The sequence below is a fragment of the Chenopodium album genome, chromosome 8 (assembly GCF_948465745.1).
Source record: "Chenopodium album chromosome 8, dcCheAlbu1.1, whole genome shotgun sequence".
NCBI lineage: Eukaryota > Viridiplantae > Streptophyta > Magnoliopsida > Caryophyllales > Amaranthaceae > Chenopodium > Chenopodium album.
The window spans coordinates 32,384,314-32,402,229 of record NC_137841.1 but is presented as its reverse complement, the minus strand read 5'-3'; the positions used below and the strand labels follow the sequence as shown (position 1 = coordinate 32,402,229).

The 17,916-nt window shown below is 36.3% G+C and overlaps 1 protein-coding gene across 3 annotated transcripts in view; it reads left to right on the top strand.

The window, feature by feature from the left end:
• LOC145641812 (protein FORGETTER 1-like) overlaps positions 1–13,282 on the top strand; it is a 53,755-nt gene extending 40,473 nt beyond the window's left edge. For 2 of the 3 annotated variants that reach the window (XM_081692779.1, XM_081692778.1), the window contains exons 30-32: positions 4,192–4,320; positions 10,854–10,965; positions 12,747–13,282. In XM_081692779.1, coding sequence (XP_081548905.1) covers positions 4,192–4,320; positions 10,854–10,965; positions 12,747–12,778 — 273 coding nt within the window. In that variant the 3' untranslated portion in view covers positions 12,779–13,282. The remainder of the gene's footprint in view (positions 1–4,191; positions 4,321–10,853; positions 10,966–12,746) is intronic. The other variant, XM_081692780.1, reaches the window with a different exon arrangement.
• Positions 13,283–17,916: the final 4,634 nt, after the last annotated feature.

The window sequence follows — 17,916 nt, the reverse complement described above, 5'->3', positions numbered from 1 at the left end:
AGAGTGTTGAAGGTGAATGGAGGAGGCGGCATAGGTTCGTCGCTCTCCTCACCTGTGCGGCCGGGTTGATCACCAAACGGCTTGAGAATACTTAAGCCAATCAGATTTACAAACTCTCTCGACATGCGAAGTCGAGATAAGGCCGGTCGGTTTAGCCGGCGTCGACTTACCCCCGTCGTTCGTTTTCACGGACTCATTATGGACCGACTTAGCGGCCGGATCCACGGACTTGGAGACCTCGCTATCACACAGCCGGGGTGGCTCTCATCTAGACTGATTAGAAGCAGTTTGCGACTTAATCTTCGCCGCCCTTGCGGAAGGGGTCTTGGATGTGACCGTCTTCCTTTGTTTGGACGCTTTTCTGCCCTTCCCCTCCTTTGCAGCCAAGGACGATTGTTTCCGCTTAGCTCTAGGGGTGGAAAAAAGCAAGTAAAAGTTGGTGAAACAAAAATACAGAAATTTGCCAGCGTCCGTGTAGACTCAGTTAGGAGGCTTCTCCCAAATTGTCCGTGCGAAAAAGGGAAGGAGCCTTCTCCCAGCCTATTAACACGGACGAAAGATGGACGAAAGACCCATAAAAAGAAATTTATACCTCCTTGTCTGCTCGTACATCTTTTGACGAGCCTTGTATCTGGCAAGTCAATCTCCGCCATGTCTATCTCCCCTTTTTGCTCTTTGTTCAGCATGACGTATGCTTTCGCTGCAAAATAGAAAAATTAAAATAGTTAGAAAATTTTCAGAAGAAAAAACAATGTGCGTACAAGAAAAATCTAAGCATCCCACCTCGAGGCAAATTCTTGTACAGGCGTAGGCCGACATGAATGTTGGGTCCCTAAGCCAACTGGACAAAGGAACCCAGTTCTTAGGCACGACCACCATTTTGTCGTCCCTCTCCACCTTATTGACTCTAAAGTAGTCAAGTTGGGGTGAACGAGCGGCTTGTACGGCTTGTGGTCCCCTCGTCCAAGCTGGATCGGCTTGGCTTTGAATTGGTTCATCCGCAAGTTAAATTCAACATCTTTAGTTTTGATGCGGTAGAAACGATTCTTTCAGTATCGCTAGTTGGAGACGCGGTCAAGCACCACCATATAATCCTTAGTGGTGCTAAGGATGAACCAGCCGTCCATGTGCTTCTCCAGCTTGGTGCATCTCACAGAAGATCGGAAAGTCCGGCTTAAAGCCCTTGTGGATGCACGTCACTAAGTACCAAAAATGTTCAAAAAGAGCAATATTGTATTCGTCCAGGACGGTGCGGACGAAGGGGTGAAGGGGGAAGCGGAGTCCAAACGTCTAAGGTTTTGCGGCGCGGCCGCTCACCCTCCCATAGACGCAGAAGGCTTTGCGGCGCGGCCGCTCATCCTCCCATGCAGTCATGGAGTGAGATATCCTTGGCGCCACCGGCTCAAAACCCTCTCCTAACTTCGTGTACTCATTGAACCCGTCATTAAGGTAGCCCAAGGCTGTGCCACCCACTGTACAATATTCATCTTTCCCACCTACATAATTCAAACAGTTATAATTTGAAAATTTAACCTAGAATTCAAAACAGAGAAAGAGACGGTCGAATAACGGCGCGTCTAAATAGACGGTCTAAGTAAACAAGATTAAGGTCTCCATCCTAAAATCCAGGCGTCCGATCTCTTTCCCGAAAAATCAGGCGGCATGCTAGTTAGCCAGCCCAAGACGGCCAATTTAAAAGGGGGGAACAAATCTGTGCACCTCCTCAGCAGCGTGCCCAATCTCCATATACCCGTACGCCTCAAGACAAGCGAAAGTTTAGAGGAGGTGGCCGTTAGCGTACGAGCCACCCCCTATGAGGGGCAAATGTTTAGGGTAAAAATACCCCATGTACGTGGGCCAATCCCGTAGCGACATGTGGACCAATTAAAGGGCGACACGTGTTACTATGGGAAGATGACGCATGTCTAAGGTTCAAAAGAGCACCTAAAATCAGCATTTAAAAAGGCCTTCTTACATCATGGCCCAAATCTCGAGAGATATTCATGAAAGCCGCAAAACGGCGCCCCCGTATTACACATGGCACCTTCTTATTGCGTAGCCAATCATGTGTCAGAAATTTAGGGTACAAACCCTAGAGAGGCACAAACTCCCACCCCTATAAATACCCCAATCATTTATGATGGGAGGGGTGGATTACGACATTATAAAAAAAGAGCATTAAATAGCTCCAACTTCTCTTTAGTTTCTCTCTCTAGCCTTTTTTCGTTCAGATCTCTAACTTGATCGTCGGAGGCGAATATTCCGGTAAAGGAATATCCGTTTATTTTGCAGGTGTTCGATTCTCATTGCCGAGGAAATCCAAAAAATACCCGAAACAACATGCATATTTATAGATGGAAAAAATTCCATGAAAAAAAAAAATTACTTCCTCCGTTGCAACACTTTCCTAAAAAGGAAATGTCACAATATTTGCAACACACCATAAAAGGAATTTTTTTATTTTTTTTTTATTTTTTTTTTAAATTATACCCCTTATTTACTTCATTAACTGCTAAACACCCACCCACTACCTAACATCAATTAGGAAGGATTACTATTACTAATCTTTTCCTCCCTTTTATTAACAAACAAACTGTATTTTCAACTAATCTTTTATTTTTGTGGATTGTTCACCTACTTTCTTCCAACTTCACATGAACATTGAAGAACCCTAGTATCATTATCACACTTTCTCTCTCTTCCAAAATTTCAGATATGGCTCGATTTTCCCTCGTCAACTCTCCCTGAATTCCCGTCATTTGGCCCTTTGGCTTCATCGCGAACCAAGGCAAGTTGTGCTTGCGAGCGTAGGAAACCGCAGGGCAAATTCTCGTCTACACGCTGACTGCAACACTCACCTTGTTTTGCACTGTAATCTTTCAATTTCTCTTTCTGTTCTTCAAAATCAGATTACCATAAGATAGGAGTTGGCGAAGAAGAACAACGGCGTGGAGACCATGCTTGAAGGTTTTCCTAATTTAAACTACTGGGCATGTTTTAGCTTAAATTAGGATGCAACAAGTTGAATTTTTTTTTTTCTTTTTACTTCGATTTGTATGCATTTGACTTGGGAATAGAAATTTCCTCAAAATTATATTATGCACTAATTTGTGGGTAATATTTTTATGCGATTGATTTTAATCTACAATTTGAAAGAATCAATAAATTAATTTGGGGATAATATTTTTATGCGATTGATTAACCTGACGTGGGAAGCACTCACTTATCAATTAATCTTTGATTAGACTCATTAACATTACTTGGGGGACCATGTGCATATGCTGTTAGCTTACTTTCTTAATTCCCGTGCTAAAGGGTGTGTTACATGTATAAAAAAACGGAGGAAGTATGTGTTTTTGAATACTTATGGTAAATACTGATTATTTTCTTTTTTGTTTCAAAGTTTATTATGGATTTATTAATTGTTATTCTTCATGTTTTTTTGTTTCTTCTGTAAATCATTAGTTCATCGGTTAATTAATTTGTTCAATTATACGTAGTATAAAATGTGGACAAGAATGTAATTTTAGCAATTGAACAAATCCTCTCTTTTGAAAATGCTGATATGAGGAGCTTTTTTTAAATCAGCGGATTGAGTCAAATCTGCTCTTCCCAACCGCCAATCCAAACACTTCAAATTAGCGGATTGAATGGTTAAACCTTTAATTTGCCGTCAATCTGCTTAACACAGCCTGTCCGAGGTTCAAGCAGCCAATTCTCACACCCTTCTATTTTGTCTTTTCCCTTTTCTAAACCTTTTTCTTGTCAGTATAGTTGTTTTAGACTATAGATTGGAAATTTTTGTAGCTCATTTGATAAGTTTTGATTTCCTTATAAATCATAATCTTAAATTTTGTTGAGAGGTGTTTTTGGCATCACTGCTGTATTTTCATTTGAAGTGTGTCTTTGTCTAGTCTTTATTCATCTTCCAGCATGATTGAGACACATTTACAATGTTTACTTGCAAATGGTTGCTACATTGTTTCTTCGCCTCACTCTCTTCCTTTTATGTTTGCTGTTTGGTTTCATTTTCTTGATCACTTCTTTATATGCTTAAGATCATAGCCTCATAACAGGGGCTCAGATGTACTCATGTACACATTCTTAGGGGAAAAAGTGTTTATGAATCACGAAGCTATTACAAGTGCCTATTTTGATTAATTAATTTGTTTTGTTATATTTTTTTTGCAGTGTATGCATGGCCCCAATTGCAAGGTTGGTAGCTATTGTACTGTGGGAAGAAGACTGCAAGAAGTTAATGTTTTGGGTGGCCTGATCCTTCCAATTTGGAATGCAATTGAGAAAGCCTTATCAAAACAGGTACTGATTTTCCTGAAAGTCATAGACATATCAACAATGCAAAATAGAGAAATAACTAATGAGTTGCAATCACCTATCACACATTATTTACTTTAATACCTGTGTATGCACATACACTCTTCGGAATTTGACCTGAACATATTTGAGCTTCAACAAACTTCATGGTAGTTTGTAAATCATTCCCTTTTCTAGGTTTCACATATCCAAATTTTCTTACGCAGTGATGACTTGTTTTTGTTGTTGAATTGTCACCTACAGTGTGTTTGGATAGAGAAAGGAAAAAGAAAAGAAGGGGAGGGAGGGAGGGGAAGGGAGGGAAGAATGATGAGTTTTCCTTCTAAATCTCTTCATTGTTGGAGAGATCAATTTCTTACAATTTAATCCTTTCATTTCTCTCCCCTCCTATCCCCTTCCTCATTTATTATCCAAATGAAAGATAATTCATCCCTCCATTTCCCCTTCCTTTCCTTTTCTTCCATTTTCCTTCAATCCAACAAAGTGCTAGTCATCCTGAGGTCCTAGATTTAACTGCCCCTCTTGAGCAATTAAAGATAATTTTGAGAATTATAAACACTCATATGTATTGTTGATATGTTCCATGGAAGTAATAGTGGTTTGATGAGAGAAATTTTATTGATTAAATAACATATGCCCCATCGACCCTTTGAAAAGAAGAAAATACAGGGATTTTATATGGTTTTGTGTTTCTAAACCAAGTTGCACATTCCTTTTAATCATTGCTGATTGAGAATAGACTCAGTTATTGGGTGGGTCGGGTGAGGTCGGGTAAAAAAGGATCGCATTATATGGTCAATAGCGGGTCGGGGCAATGTGGGTCGCGGGCCAGTAGTGTATCAATATTAGGCAGGCCAACAAAACATCAATTAAAATAAATATTAGAGAAAGCCATTGTTAAGAACATATGAATACAAATTTATCTATGTAACTATTTTTGCGTTATTTATACTCCATCCGGTTTCAATTATGTGCAACAAAGACAACTTTTACGGACTCCTAGGCAAAACTTTTAGGAAAGTTTAATGACAAGTTAGGGTGTTTAATTAAGTTGGGAAAAAGGAGGGAAATAAGAGAGAGAAAGTAGTGCATGTGTCATAATTTTGCATGTGGGTACATTTAAGTGGGAAAAAGGAGAGAAAAGGTGGTCCCCTTTTTTTTTTTTGTTGGAAATCTGTCACCAAAAGAAGAGGAAAAGTACTTCTCCCTCTCTTTTTTTTGGTGTGAAAATTTCAAATTTTCACATTTCCACCCAAAATTTCAAATGTTTCAAAATTTGGTTCAAATTTAAATATCATTCAAATTTAAATATCATTCAAATTTAAAGCTAACCATTAAACCTAGAAGTGCCTCATATAAAAAGGCAGCAAGCATTCAATGTGCATTCATTACAAACCAAGAGCCACCATGCCCTTCAAATTCTAAAATTCAGTTTGTTCCCAAAAAAAAAACCCATTACATGCAAGTTAAATTAGTCCAAAATATTTACTGCCTACACTAAGATTAGTCCTAAACTAAGGGCAGCATTAGGGTTCCGCTTCCAGCAGCACTTCACAGAAACATCAGCGGCCACAAAAAAACTTAACCTTTCTTCACATCTGCAGAAACAGGGAAAAAAAAAAAAAAAAAAAAAAGGAATCCAACCACGTGGAAGAGAACAACTACTAAATGAGGGACCATTTAAGTACATAAGTGAGGATGAGAACATGGAATATGATGTTACATTGAAGGGGATGTACCACAACAGCAACAACCAACAAGCATAAAACAACTACAAAAAGGCAAATGGATGATGACATTTCACTCAACATGTAGGAGGGGGAACTTAGAAGGGGATTCTGTCAGACATGGGTAGAAAATATGGGATTCACAGAAGTACAACACTTAGGGTCTGGAAATTTTGTAAAGCAAAGTATAGCACAAGGGAATGTTATTGATGTCCGAAGCAAAAAATTTGGAAAAACAGGTCCAAAACCAAAGGACATGAGTTCTTGCAGTGTGTGCCATTATATAAAAGGCCAACAGAAAGGAGTTATGCAGCAGCTCTCAAAATTTCACATTCATTTCTCCATAAGTTGAAAAAAAAGGCAGGTTAAGAACACATACAACAACAAACTATCTAGCACTAACATCTAACCATAAAGTGGCAAGGCTAAAGTGGGCACTACAGCATCTTCACCCAATTCCAGCAGTTAGTAACCTAACTTTCATGGATATGTAACAATACATACACATTGATGAGAAGTGGTTCTATATGAACCCTGAAAAAAGGAGGGGTGAGGGGTTTTACATGTTACCAAAGGAAAAAAATCTCTACAGATGCCAACAATCAAAGAGATACTAAGTGAAAGCCATGTTCATGGGGGTCATTTGGAAACCCTTGTATGACTGCAATGAACAGATGTTGCATGATGGGAAGTTTGATATCTTCCCATTCACTTACCAACAGAGGGCTAAAAAGAAAAGCAAATACAGAGATGTAGGGGTTATGGAAACTAAGGCTGTTCTGAGTGTGAACAAGGATGAAATCAAGAAAATGCTACTGTACAAAATCATTCCAACAATAAAAAGACAATTGCATCCTAGTTTTCCTAAAGACATATTCATCTAGTGGGACAATGCTAGGCCACATCAAATTTCTAAGGATGAGGAATTCATTGCAGCCAGCACATATGATGGTTTCAACATTCAAATGGTGTTTGCACAATCCCCGGTCTTTTCAAGGTCATACAATCTCTACAATATCAGTTATTCCTTACTACATTAGATGAACTCATAGACAAAGTGTATGAGGCTTATGAGTGGTTTGATCCTATACTAAACAAGTATACATGGATCACTTTGTAAGGGGGTCATGATGAAGATTCTGGAAAAGGAGGGAGGCAACAACTTCACCCACCACATATGGGCAAGTACAGAAATTTTGGAATGTGAAAGGGGACTCATCCAACAAGCAGTTGACCAACTAAACACACTTTTCATTCCAGTAAACCAAGATATCCCACAAAACACTCAGTATGAGGTGGATGTAGACTAAGGACATACAAGACAATCATTCAAGGCAGGCATGACTTCCACACATAACCAAACAAGTACTCAAACCATTATTTCCGTCAAAGTAAACTATTGTTTTTTGTTCATGCTTATTATGGTTTGGTTATGTGTATTTTGGTAGATTACCTGTTTTTATTCTAAGGCAGTCATGTATTGAATGATTAGGATAAGGGACTTGTAGCCTTTAAATATTTTGTGTTCAAATCAATTTAGTATGAAAATGCAGGTTTAAAATTAATTCCATCTGTAAGTTTATTTTCAGTGAGATGTTGTAGGTTGTTACCTCAACAACATCTGTATAAGACAATTGTTTCAACTAAACCACCCTAAATATCCCAATCAAACTGAGTCCCTTCATCATTTGGAATTTCGCAAATCACATAGCATTGAATGAGGGACTCAATCATACAACACTGAATGAGGGACTCAATCACACATCCAAAGGCATAGACTAAAAAGAACTCTAAGGCAAATATACATGGGGACCAACACCAGCCTCATCATACATCAACATACATTCCCTTGGCCAACATGGGACTCAAACAATCATAAAGACAGAAAGATGCATACACCAGTAATGAACAATGGTAAACAAAGCCCAATCCAACATGAAAATCAACATACACAAGGTACAAGCATGTAGTATACAAGCAGAACTGTATGCACATGTAAAACCAGCATATTAATCACCAACCAGTATTGTACACAACCAGAGGGTACACAACCAGAGGCTACACAAGTAGAGGGAATACAAGGAGTGTATGCAGAAGCACACACAAATCATCAAGAACCATAAATTACATGCCAATAGCATTCAAAAACCATCAAACAGCAAAGTGTACACAAGGGTAATAAAACCCATTTCAACATAAACCCACACAACATTAACCATCCAAAAAATAACCAACAGGGTAATTAAACCCATTTTAACATCAACCACCAACATCAACATAAGAAAGCAATAAGTTAGGGTTAAGGAATGGTTACGCTGTGCTCATCGGCTGTTGGGAGGGAAGTCATTAGGGTACTTGTCCCTAAGGTAAGCCATCTAGCAAGGGTCCTAGTCGTTGTAGTCCAGAGTAAAGACACATCTGACCGTAGAGTTCCTCCCACCCCAGGCACGGGGGAGTCAGGAATCACCACCACTTCAATAGGGGGTTGAGGAACTTCAACCTCCACCACATCAGAGCCACGAGAGGACTCCACCACAGCAACAACGTTTAAAGGCCCGTCAACACCCACCGCAGTTACAACGGGACCCATTTCTCGAGCATTACCCTGTTTTTCGGCCATATCTGGATCTACTTGACCCTCGTTAGCACCCGTCTTCTCCTCGTCCTCGTCACTTGAAAAGTATTCACTTAATTTCGCTCCGATCTTTTTTAGTGTAACGACAGGAAAGAGCAGTGCAACGGTGAACAGGTTTCAGAATACCAGTGTCTCTTTGCAACTTGTAGAGGGTAACCCTCAGATCTACGCTTAGGGGTGGTGTTTTTAGGGGACTCATTGTTATTTGGGTTCGTGGTTGTTGAGAGGGTAAAAAATAACCGAATTAGGGTTTCATAGGAGAGAGAGAGAGAGAGTGAGAGGAGAGATAACAGGAGAGAGAGTGAAGGAAATGAAAGAGGGGGGGATGGGTTTTGAATAATTTCCGGAGAATTCTCCAGAAATGATGAATGAAGGCAGCAAAATCGAGACATCTTCAATGAAGATCAATGAATGAGGTAGTTGGGAGATTAAAGGGTTTGGAAGTAAGAGGGTATAAGGGGGTTAAATTTTGGTGTGAATCATTAGAGTGTTTTAGATATAATTATGTAAAATTAAGATATGTTAAACAAATTTAAAACAAAAAAGTAAGGGTAAGGATGTCTTTTTAAATTTTACTAAAAATAGAAAAAAAAAAATTTGTTGCAGATAATAGGTAGCACCCAATTATGGCAAATGTTGCAGATAATTGAATGCGGAAGGAGTATATTAAATTGGAAAAACATTTTGGCACTATATTGACTCTACCCATTAAGGATCCTGTCCATTAAAGGCTTTTTCCATTAAAAGCCCTTTAAGTTGATCTAACTGAGAAGAGGTATAACTTCTTCGTGATACACATGACTCAAATTCAGCTTTTTCACCATAATAAAAGCCATAACTAAATAAGAACCTCAATTAAGCTTAAAATAACAAACTTTTTCGATTTTCCTAGAGCTGTGCACATTGGCTGGAAAAAACTTGGTCACAACCATACCTTGTATGAAATGGAGCTTGTAAGTGTTAACTTAAGTGGAATAAGGTTATCAAGATTAAGCTTTTAATCAAATATAGACATTTAGGATCATTTGTAGTGAAATAAATGTGGGCTGCAAGGATACACATAAGCTGTAGGCTGTAGTGGGGAATGGAAGAGGGCATATTCAGTAAAATTAAGTCTTGGTGCTGCTTCAGTGTCAGCTACACTGTAACATTGCCATGTGATGATATTCAAGGTGTGTTGCTAGCATTTTGCTGCAATGTAGATATTCTACTACACTTTTGATCTGTATTTCCTGAATTTAATCAAGCTTCCAAAACACTTAAAAGAAGTATTGTAGCCATAGACACCAAGACCAAAGCAACTTAAAGCACATTACTGAGAATTTGAGAGTATTCCAACCATTATTTGATGATGCTAAATGCTAATGAAAATTCATCAAGTAATTTGAAGGGCCTTGCTATTATTTTGAGCCCATTTTAGGAATCTTATTTGTTTTTCACTTTTATTTAATAATGATTTTAATATGGTTATAGTTGAATATTAACCCCGAGACAAGATTTTTATGGTGCCTCCCCTCCACTCATCTGCTGTTTGTTGGTGCAAAACAAATAAGCACATTGGGATGCGCAGGTGAAGGGAATTGATGGAAACCTGCTCAAATGATTTTTATTCCTTGCGAAAGTGGAATCCTCAATGCTTCAATTGGACTGAACACTGCAGTGTATGTGTAATCTATAATTGTAAATGAGGGTTCTTATAAGGCTCTAAGATGGAAGGCGCACAACTTAACACCATCTCTTGGCCATGTTGAGGGGCTATGGTGTAAGAACTGCTCCCTGGGGACCTACCTCAACTTGTAAACCAAAGCTTTCATTTATTTATATTTTTAAATAACAAGAAAATATGATGCCTGATATGAAAATCAAAATCCTATTTTATTCTTAGAATATATAATTAAGACCCTAATCTATTATGCAATCAAACCCATAACAAACTTTAGCAAGGGGTGTGCCCCCACCTCTCGTATACTGCCTTGGGTTGTATTCCTTGCCGAATACTTTTAGTGGCTTTTGCTTTGTAACAAGCTACACATTTCCAATATATTGTTGTATATTATATAAACAGACTGATAAAATTTGTTAAAATTGTCTCAAGTCACTCCACTGCTGAACTTCAATTACATTGGCACTTTTAACTGTGGCATTATAATCAACAGGCCCGCCAGAGTCATAGACGGGTTCGTGTTGTGCGTATAGAGACAACAACAGATAGCCAACGAATTGTGGGGCTCCTTATTCCTAATGCGGCTGTTGACGATGTACTTGATGGTGATTTTTCTTCTCTTAATACTTGCTGAATCCTTTCTTTTCCATCTTTTAGCTAATTATACTAGGTGTCATCACGTCCACTGATTGGGCTCTGTTTCCTATGCTGTCCTTTTGTGTGCATTCCCTTAAGGTATAGTGTGTGAATTTTTGTAATCTACATATAATTTATAGTACTTAAATAATTGGAACCATAAGTAGCTAGGAATGACTTGAGAAGTTGATTTGTCATAAAAGTGGATAAAATAATTACCCAACCATTGGAGTTCTAAAATATATTTATGGTAAAGCTCTTGAACATACTTCAAATTAGTTAGTCAAAGTGGAGGATTGACGGATAAATTTTTTTAATATTTTACTAAGGAGGCTTGGAAAGTATAATACTACCTCCGTTACAGGTTATGTGCAACGATTAGACATTTTCCCTCTCTGTCAAATCGTTGCACATAACCTGTAACGGAGGTAGTATTTTGTTTTGCTAAGCTTGACTTGTTTTGTGGCCTTACCTTTTTCTTAGATGGCTAAATGGGTTATGTAGGCTTGGACAACATAAGGCATGGGTTCATGTCTACATTTCCCTCTCTGCTTTATGTCAAATCGTTGCACATAACCTGTAACGGAGGTAGTATTTTGTTTTGCTAAGCTTGACTTGTTTTGTGGCCTTACCTTTTTCTTAGATGGCTAAATGGGTTATGTAGGCTTGGACAACATAAGGCATGGGTTCATGTCTACATTTCCCTCTCTGCTTTATGTCAAATCGTTGCACATAACCTGTAACGGAGGTAGTACTTTGTTTTGCTAAGCTTGACTTGTTTTGTGGCCTTACCTTTTTCTTAGATGGCTAAATGGGTTATGTAGGCTTGGACAACATAAGGCATGGGTTCATGTCTACATGTCAAACTTGACTATTACATCAAAATCTTCCATATGTTTGGCATAAATTAAGTTTTGTAGTGTCCATACCAATGTCATTGTGTTTTAGAAATTTTACTAAAGAGGCTTAAGAAGTATAACGTAGAGTCCAAGTAGCATAGCAACGTGTTTTAGGAAATCGAAACTAGTTGTTTTGAGCATAATCTTTATTTTTTTCAATGTTGCTTATGAGAGATTGAATCTAATTTTAAGCTAGTCTTGTAATTAAAATATTACTCTATCCTTAGTTGGCCTAATTCATTTACAATCCTTTCATTATTCTGTGTTTTGTTCAGTGACTTGCGCAAAACCTTCAACTGTTGTATGGAGACCTTCCCTATAATATAAAGCAAGTGTATTGGAGATAGGATTTAAAACCTGAAATTTTTTGGGCTCTACTCTATTCACCTAATTTCATATGAGATAAGTTTTGAAAAAGGTTGATAAGGATTACCTAAGTTTAAGTTACAACTAAAAGTTATAAATGGTTTGATATAAGTTTGAATTAGATAGGATAGGTTTTATCTTGTGAAAATCAAGTGAATAGAACGTAGACACACGCTTAAGTCTCCCTTTGGCTAAGTAATTGTGAAGAAAAAAATGAACAAGGTTAACATGTACCTCTACTCATCGGGGCTTTTGTCAGGGGCAAGGAGTACAAGGTTATGCTCCACTTGGTGTCTCTAATTAGAGTTTAACCTGTGTAGAGCTTGAACTGAATTTCTTTCTCCATTCTTTCCGGGTGTTCAAGCATGTTATACAGATTGGCAATTTTGGGGAATTTCATGTCTGCTCAAAATTTTTTGGTTAGGTTTGTTCTTTTCTCTTTAGTTGTGGATTCATATATGACAATTTAACCGATGTATTTGCAGATTTGGCTTGGAATCGAGGTATTGATGACTAATTCATATTCATCGAGCCATTTTCTACCAAATTTCATGATTGATTTAAGTGTCGCGTCGTCAACTCAAGCCGTTGGTAGCAAGAAATGGATCCCGTGCTAAATACCCAGGAGTTGTACATACAAGAGCAAATTTTTTGAATCAAAGCTATATCATTGTTTATCAACCCATGATGGGCGATCTCATCCTTGTAAAGCTTCAGTGTAATTATAGAGCACAGAATTATAGCGTCACTGATGAACTAGACTCGGTGATTTTAGCTGCTAACTATAAATATGTAAACCTTCTTCAAATAGTTAATATCCCTCGGTTCATTTTATTGGTTACATTTTGATTCTTGACCCTATTTATTAAAGGAGAGAATCTTCTAATTTATTAATATATGAGATATGTTGTAAAATAGGAGAAAATTCAAGTTAATCTATGTGATAAACTTGAATAGTTTATCACATGGCATTTCTGTAATAAAAATGCCTTGGAATCCGCCAAAGCACAATAAAAAACTATTTTATCTGTCCAAGTGGGTCACTTGACATGCAAAAGCAAAGTAACAGTAAAACAAAGGAATTCCCAATGCTAACTCGTACTTCACAACCTGTAACTCAAGGTGAGATAACTAGTCATACAAAAAAACTAAAATAAAAAATCCAACAAGCTACAGTAAACTGCGAATGGTTCTTGCTTGACTAGATCGAAAGCTCATCTTCAATGGTGAATCAATGGGGAAGGGAAATATCAATTACCCTTTAGGGTTAACCCTACCCTAAATTTCTCTATTTTTCGTAGGGTTTTCGTTTGATTTGGCGGCGGAGCCGCCATTAATATCGGTGTTGGTGTTAGTGTAAGGAGGAAGATGAAGATGGATTAAATTAATCGAAATCTCATGATAGTGGGTTTGTAATGCAAAACCTCACAAATTCAGTAATGGAGTTTTTGCTGAATTTGCGGAGTGGTGGTTGCAAATAGCAGTCAAATTCTATCGCAAATATTATTGCCTACCCTATGAACATCGGAGAATTGAACCCAAAGTGGTGGTTGCTAGATCTGACCAATTGAACCAAGTGAAACAACCACAACAACCCAGAAGAAAATCGACCAACTGCCGACGAAACGACATCACCCACTAGAAACACTTGAATTGAAGAAGATACACATGAAATTTTTCGCTGAAGTGTCGATGTTGGGTTTGCAAAGGTAACCATAGTTAGAGAAGGGGATTTAACGCTTTGTTAACAGCAGAAATCCGTGAAAATTTGTTTGACAATTACACCCTTTACTTTCCACGCGAAAATACCTTTTTACCCCGAGATAAACAACCCAGGTTTATCTCTGAGATCAACCTGGGCCAGCTCGTAAAATAGTGTATGTTCATCATCACTTGGTAGTTACTTTTGTATATATAAATTACTTTGGATGATTAAGGAGTAGACAGTTTTTATGATGTTCTACATTCTCTCTATATCCTCTCTCTGCCCTCTATTCTTTCATTCTTCTTTGTACTTTTCATAATATGTTATCAACCTCATTGCCTATAATTATCATTATCATCGAACTGAAATTAAGCATAATCAGAAGAAAGAGAAAAAAAAAATAACAAGGGGAATTAAATTCAGCAAAGATTATCATGTAAGTTAAATCTGTGGTTTTATTTTACTAGCTGTTTAACTTTATGATATATACTTAGATTTTGATTGGTTGTTATCCTATCTTGTAACATCATGCTCATTTTTACGCAAATTAGATTTAAGATATCATATCATGATCGTGAGGCAGCGACACTTGGCGTTTCAACTTTTCGCCAAGTGTCGTGCCACGTTGGATAGATTTAAGTAGACTTCATAAGATAAAAAAATTAGTTTAGAATTCTATTTGGATAGAAAAAATTGTTAGTTTAGAGTTTTATTTTCGATAAAATATTAAATGTACAAATTGAATTATAATTTTATTCAAAAAAATTATTAGATTATAATTCACAAAAATTATCATATAAATTTATTTTTTATATTATACAAGTAATATTTTTTGGAGTGAAGGAAGTAGTTCAAAGAGTAAAACATCCATTAATATATACTTCACAATCTAATAGAATTTTATTAATATGTAGATCTGTCAATTAGGGTCGGGTCATGAGTGATCTCGGATTGGGTCACTTCAGGTTATGAGTCAAAAATTGTTCAACCCTTGCCTAAAGTTTTGGGTTCGGATCAATCCAACAGGCTTTGAATATTTACTTTATTAAATTTTTTTTGCTAATTTTTTTTTTAATTTTTAATGTATTAAATCGAACATTTCCACCAATATTATTTATTTTTTTAATGTATTAAATTGAACATTTCCACCAACATTATTATTAGTCATTAAATGCATGCTTACTAGATAGCAAATTGCCACAAAAGAACATCAATTCCTAACTAATTTTGTATCAATGATATATTTTAAAACTTGACAAATAGATTAAAATTTTATCTTAAAATTCAATAAACAACCCGGGCATCGCACGGGGCACAAAACTAGTATAATTTATATTTGTTGGAACTGCAATTCAACGTGTGATTGTTACATCAAAGTGCTTGCTATGCAAGTTATTTTCCAGTTATTATATTAATCTATGAATAGGATATATATTGGCCTTTTACTGTTCAATATCACTCCACCAATTAGTATTATGTGCAAAATGGTGCACCTAGAAATAGGTGCACCACGAATATACTTTTGAACATTTAATAAAAAAAATTAAACATTTTGCAAAAAATGAATATTTAGTAAAAAAATATGAACACGTCACAATAATTGAACATAAACATGCAATTTTTATGTTCATATTTTATTAAAAAATGTTCATTTTGTATACATTAAATGTTCAATTTATATTACTAAACTATTGAATTATTACGAGTTAGTTCAAAATTTGTCTGACTCGTAATAATTCAAAATTTGCGATTGTTCAGATTTTTTTATTATATGTTCAAAATTTGTTATTGTTCATATTTTTTTACTAAAAGTTCAAAATTATAGGCGTGCTGCATTGCGATTGTTCAGATTTTTTTTTACTAAATGTTCAAAAATGGCGTTGTTCAGATTTTTTAACTAAATGTTCAAAATTCTCGATTGTTCAGATTTTTTTACTAAATGTTCAAAAGTATAGGCATGATGCATTGCAATTGTTTAGATTTTTTAACTAAATGTTCAAAATTTGCGATGTTAAGATGTTTCTATTACATGTTCAAAATTTGCAATTGTTCTGATTTTTTTTACTAATTGTTCAAAAGTATAGACGTGGTGCACCTATTTCTAGATGCACCATGGTGCATCTTAAAATTTGCCTTGTGTATTTGTAATTTTGTATGAATGTATGATTTATAGTTTTACTCTATCACTGTTGTATGATGATTTTATTTATTTGAACTTTAAAGTTGTGTTTAGATATATATTATTATTACTATTACTATTATTCTTATTAGTATTTATGCCAAATTGGTTGTAAATTTTAATTTATTGTATGTATTTTTGCCGGTTTTATGATCACTAGTTTATTTATTTTCACCACAATATATGCTACTTTTTTTTTAATTTTATCGGTATATTATAATGTGAGTGGTGTAGCAATTACATATATTTTGTTTATTTTGCCATTGCATGTTTGATGAGTTGAGCACCAATAATCATGTTTTTATAATCTCTGATTTGAATATTATCTTGTATAATAGGAAAAGGTCAAATCTTGCCAAATTTGAATTTGTGGCCCTTGATATTACCGGAAAGAATTATTTATCATGGGTGTTAGATGTTGAAATAAACCTAGATGCTAAAGGGCTTGGTGAAACAATCAAAGAGGGTAATTGACAGGGTAAAGTCGTATCCCCTAATCAAAAGTAAATACCTAAATCCTCTAACTAAAGTAGATAGGGAAGTAGGGTCGATCTCCACAGGGAAACAAGTCTTTTTACTTCTAATTAATTATTATAATCTAAATTATTTAAGTAACCAATATTTATAATTAAGTGTGAGACTAAACTACAAATAATAAGAGTAGGGAGAAAACGATATATAAAGGAATCTAGGGCATAGGTTCACCCATAAATAATACTCCAGGGTAAAACATAGTAATCAATCATTGACATTGCATAAATAACATGATTAACAGGCTCTCGCAATTTATTAATCAGCATAGATCTAACAGGCTCTCGCAATTTACTAGATCTAAGTTCTTATTGAAAATAGCCTTTAATAGCAAATTAACATCTGCTCGTTCATCAATTTAATATTGCTATACTTTTACAAGCCGCAATTGTAAAACATTAAAAAAATCCAATAAGAAATTATCATGCAATACCAATAATCAATAATAGTCAATCATCAATGCATCAATTAACCAGATTGTAAAGGGCTCTCGCTACGTATTACAATCACACAATTAATTTATCGGTATTAAATCTCATCTCTCGAATCTTGACTTAACCATTTATAAATTAACTTGCCTATTGAAACTAGACCTAAACATTAATTCTCATCTCTCGATTCTTGAATCAATATTGTCAAACTCATGCATAAAAGATAGGCCTAATCTAGTCACAGAGCATTAATCCAATCAATAGGAAATCAATCTAGCATTGATAATCAACAACAATATATTACCCCTTCATATTATTTATGGATCCCCACAAACCCTAGAAATTAAACTACTCACACATATTAAAAACTAAACTAATCAAAGTAATAAAATAAATCATGATGAAAGGAATAAAATAAATAAGATCAAAGGAAGAGAAAACGTTACCAAAATAATCAGGAATTAATGAAAGAATTAAGAACAAAAGCTTAGAGAGAATTTAAGAGAGAGAAAACTAAGTAGAGAGAGAAATTCTAAGAGAGAAGATCGATTAAGAGAAGAAGAAGAGAGCTCCCCCCTTAAGCCTCCTAAAAACGTACTTAAACAAAACTAAAAACTACTCCTAATTAGAAACTAATTGCTCGCCAAAAGACCCTTCCATAAACACGCGCCCGATCGGGCTAGAGGCCGCCCAATCGGGCCCGCCTTTTTCCTCGCACAGGTCTTCTCACAGCACCGCCCGATCGTGCTAAGCCTCGCACGATCGGGCGCGCCTGGCTTGCTGCGCATCTTGCCCTTGCGTGCATCCGC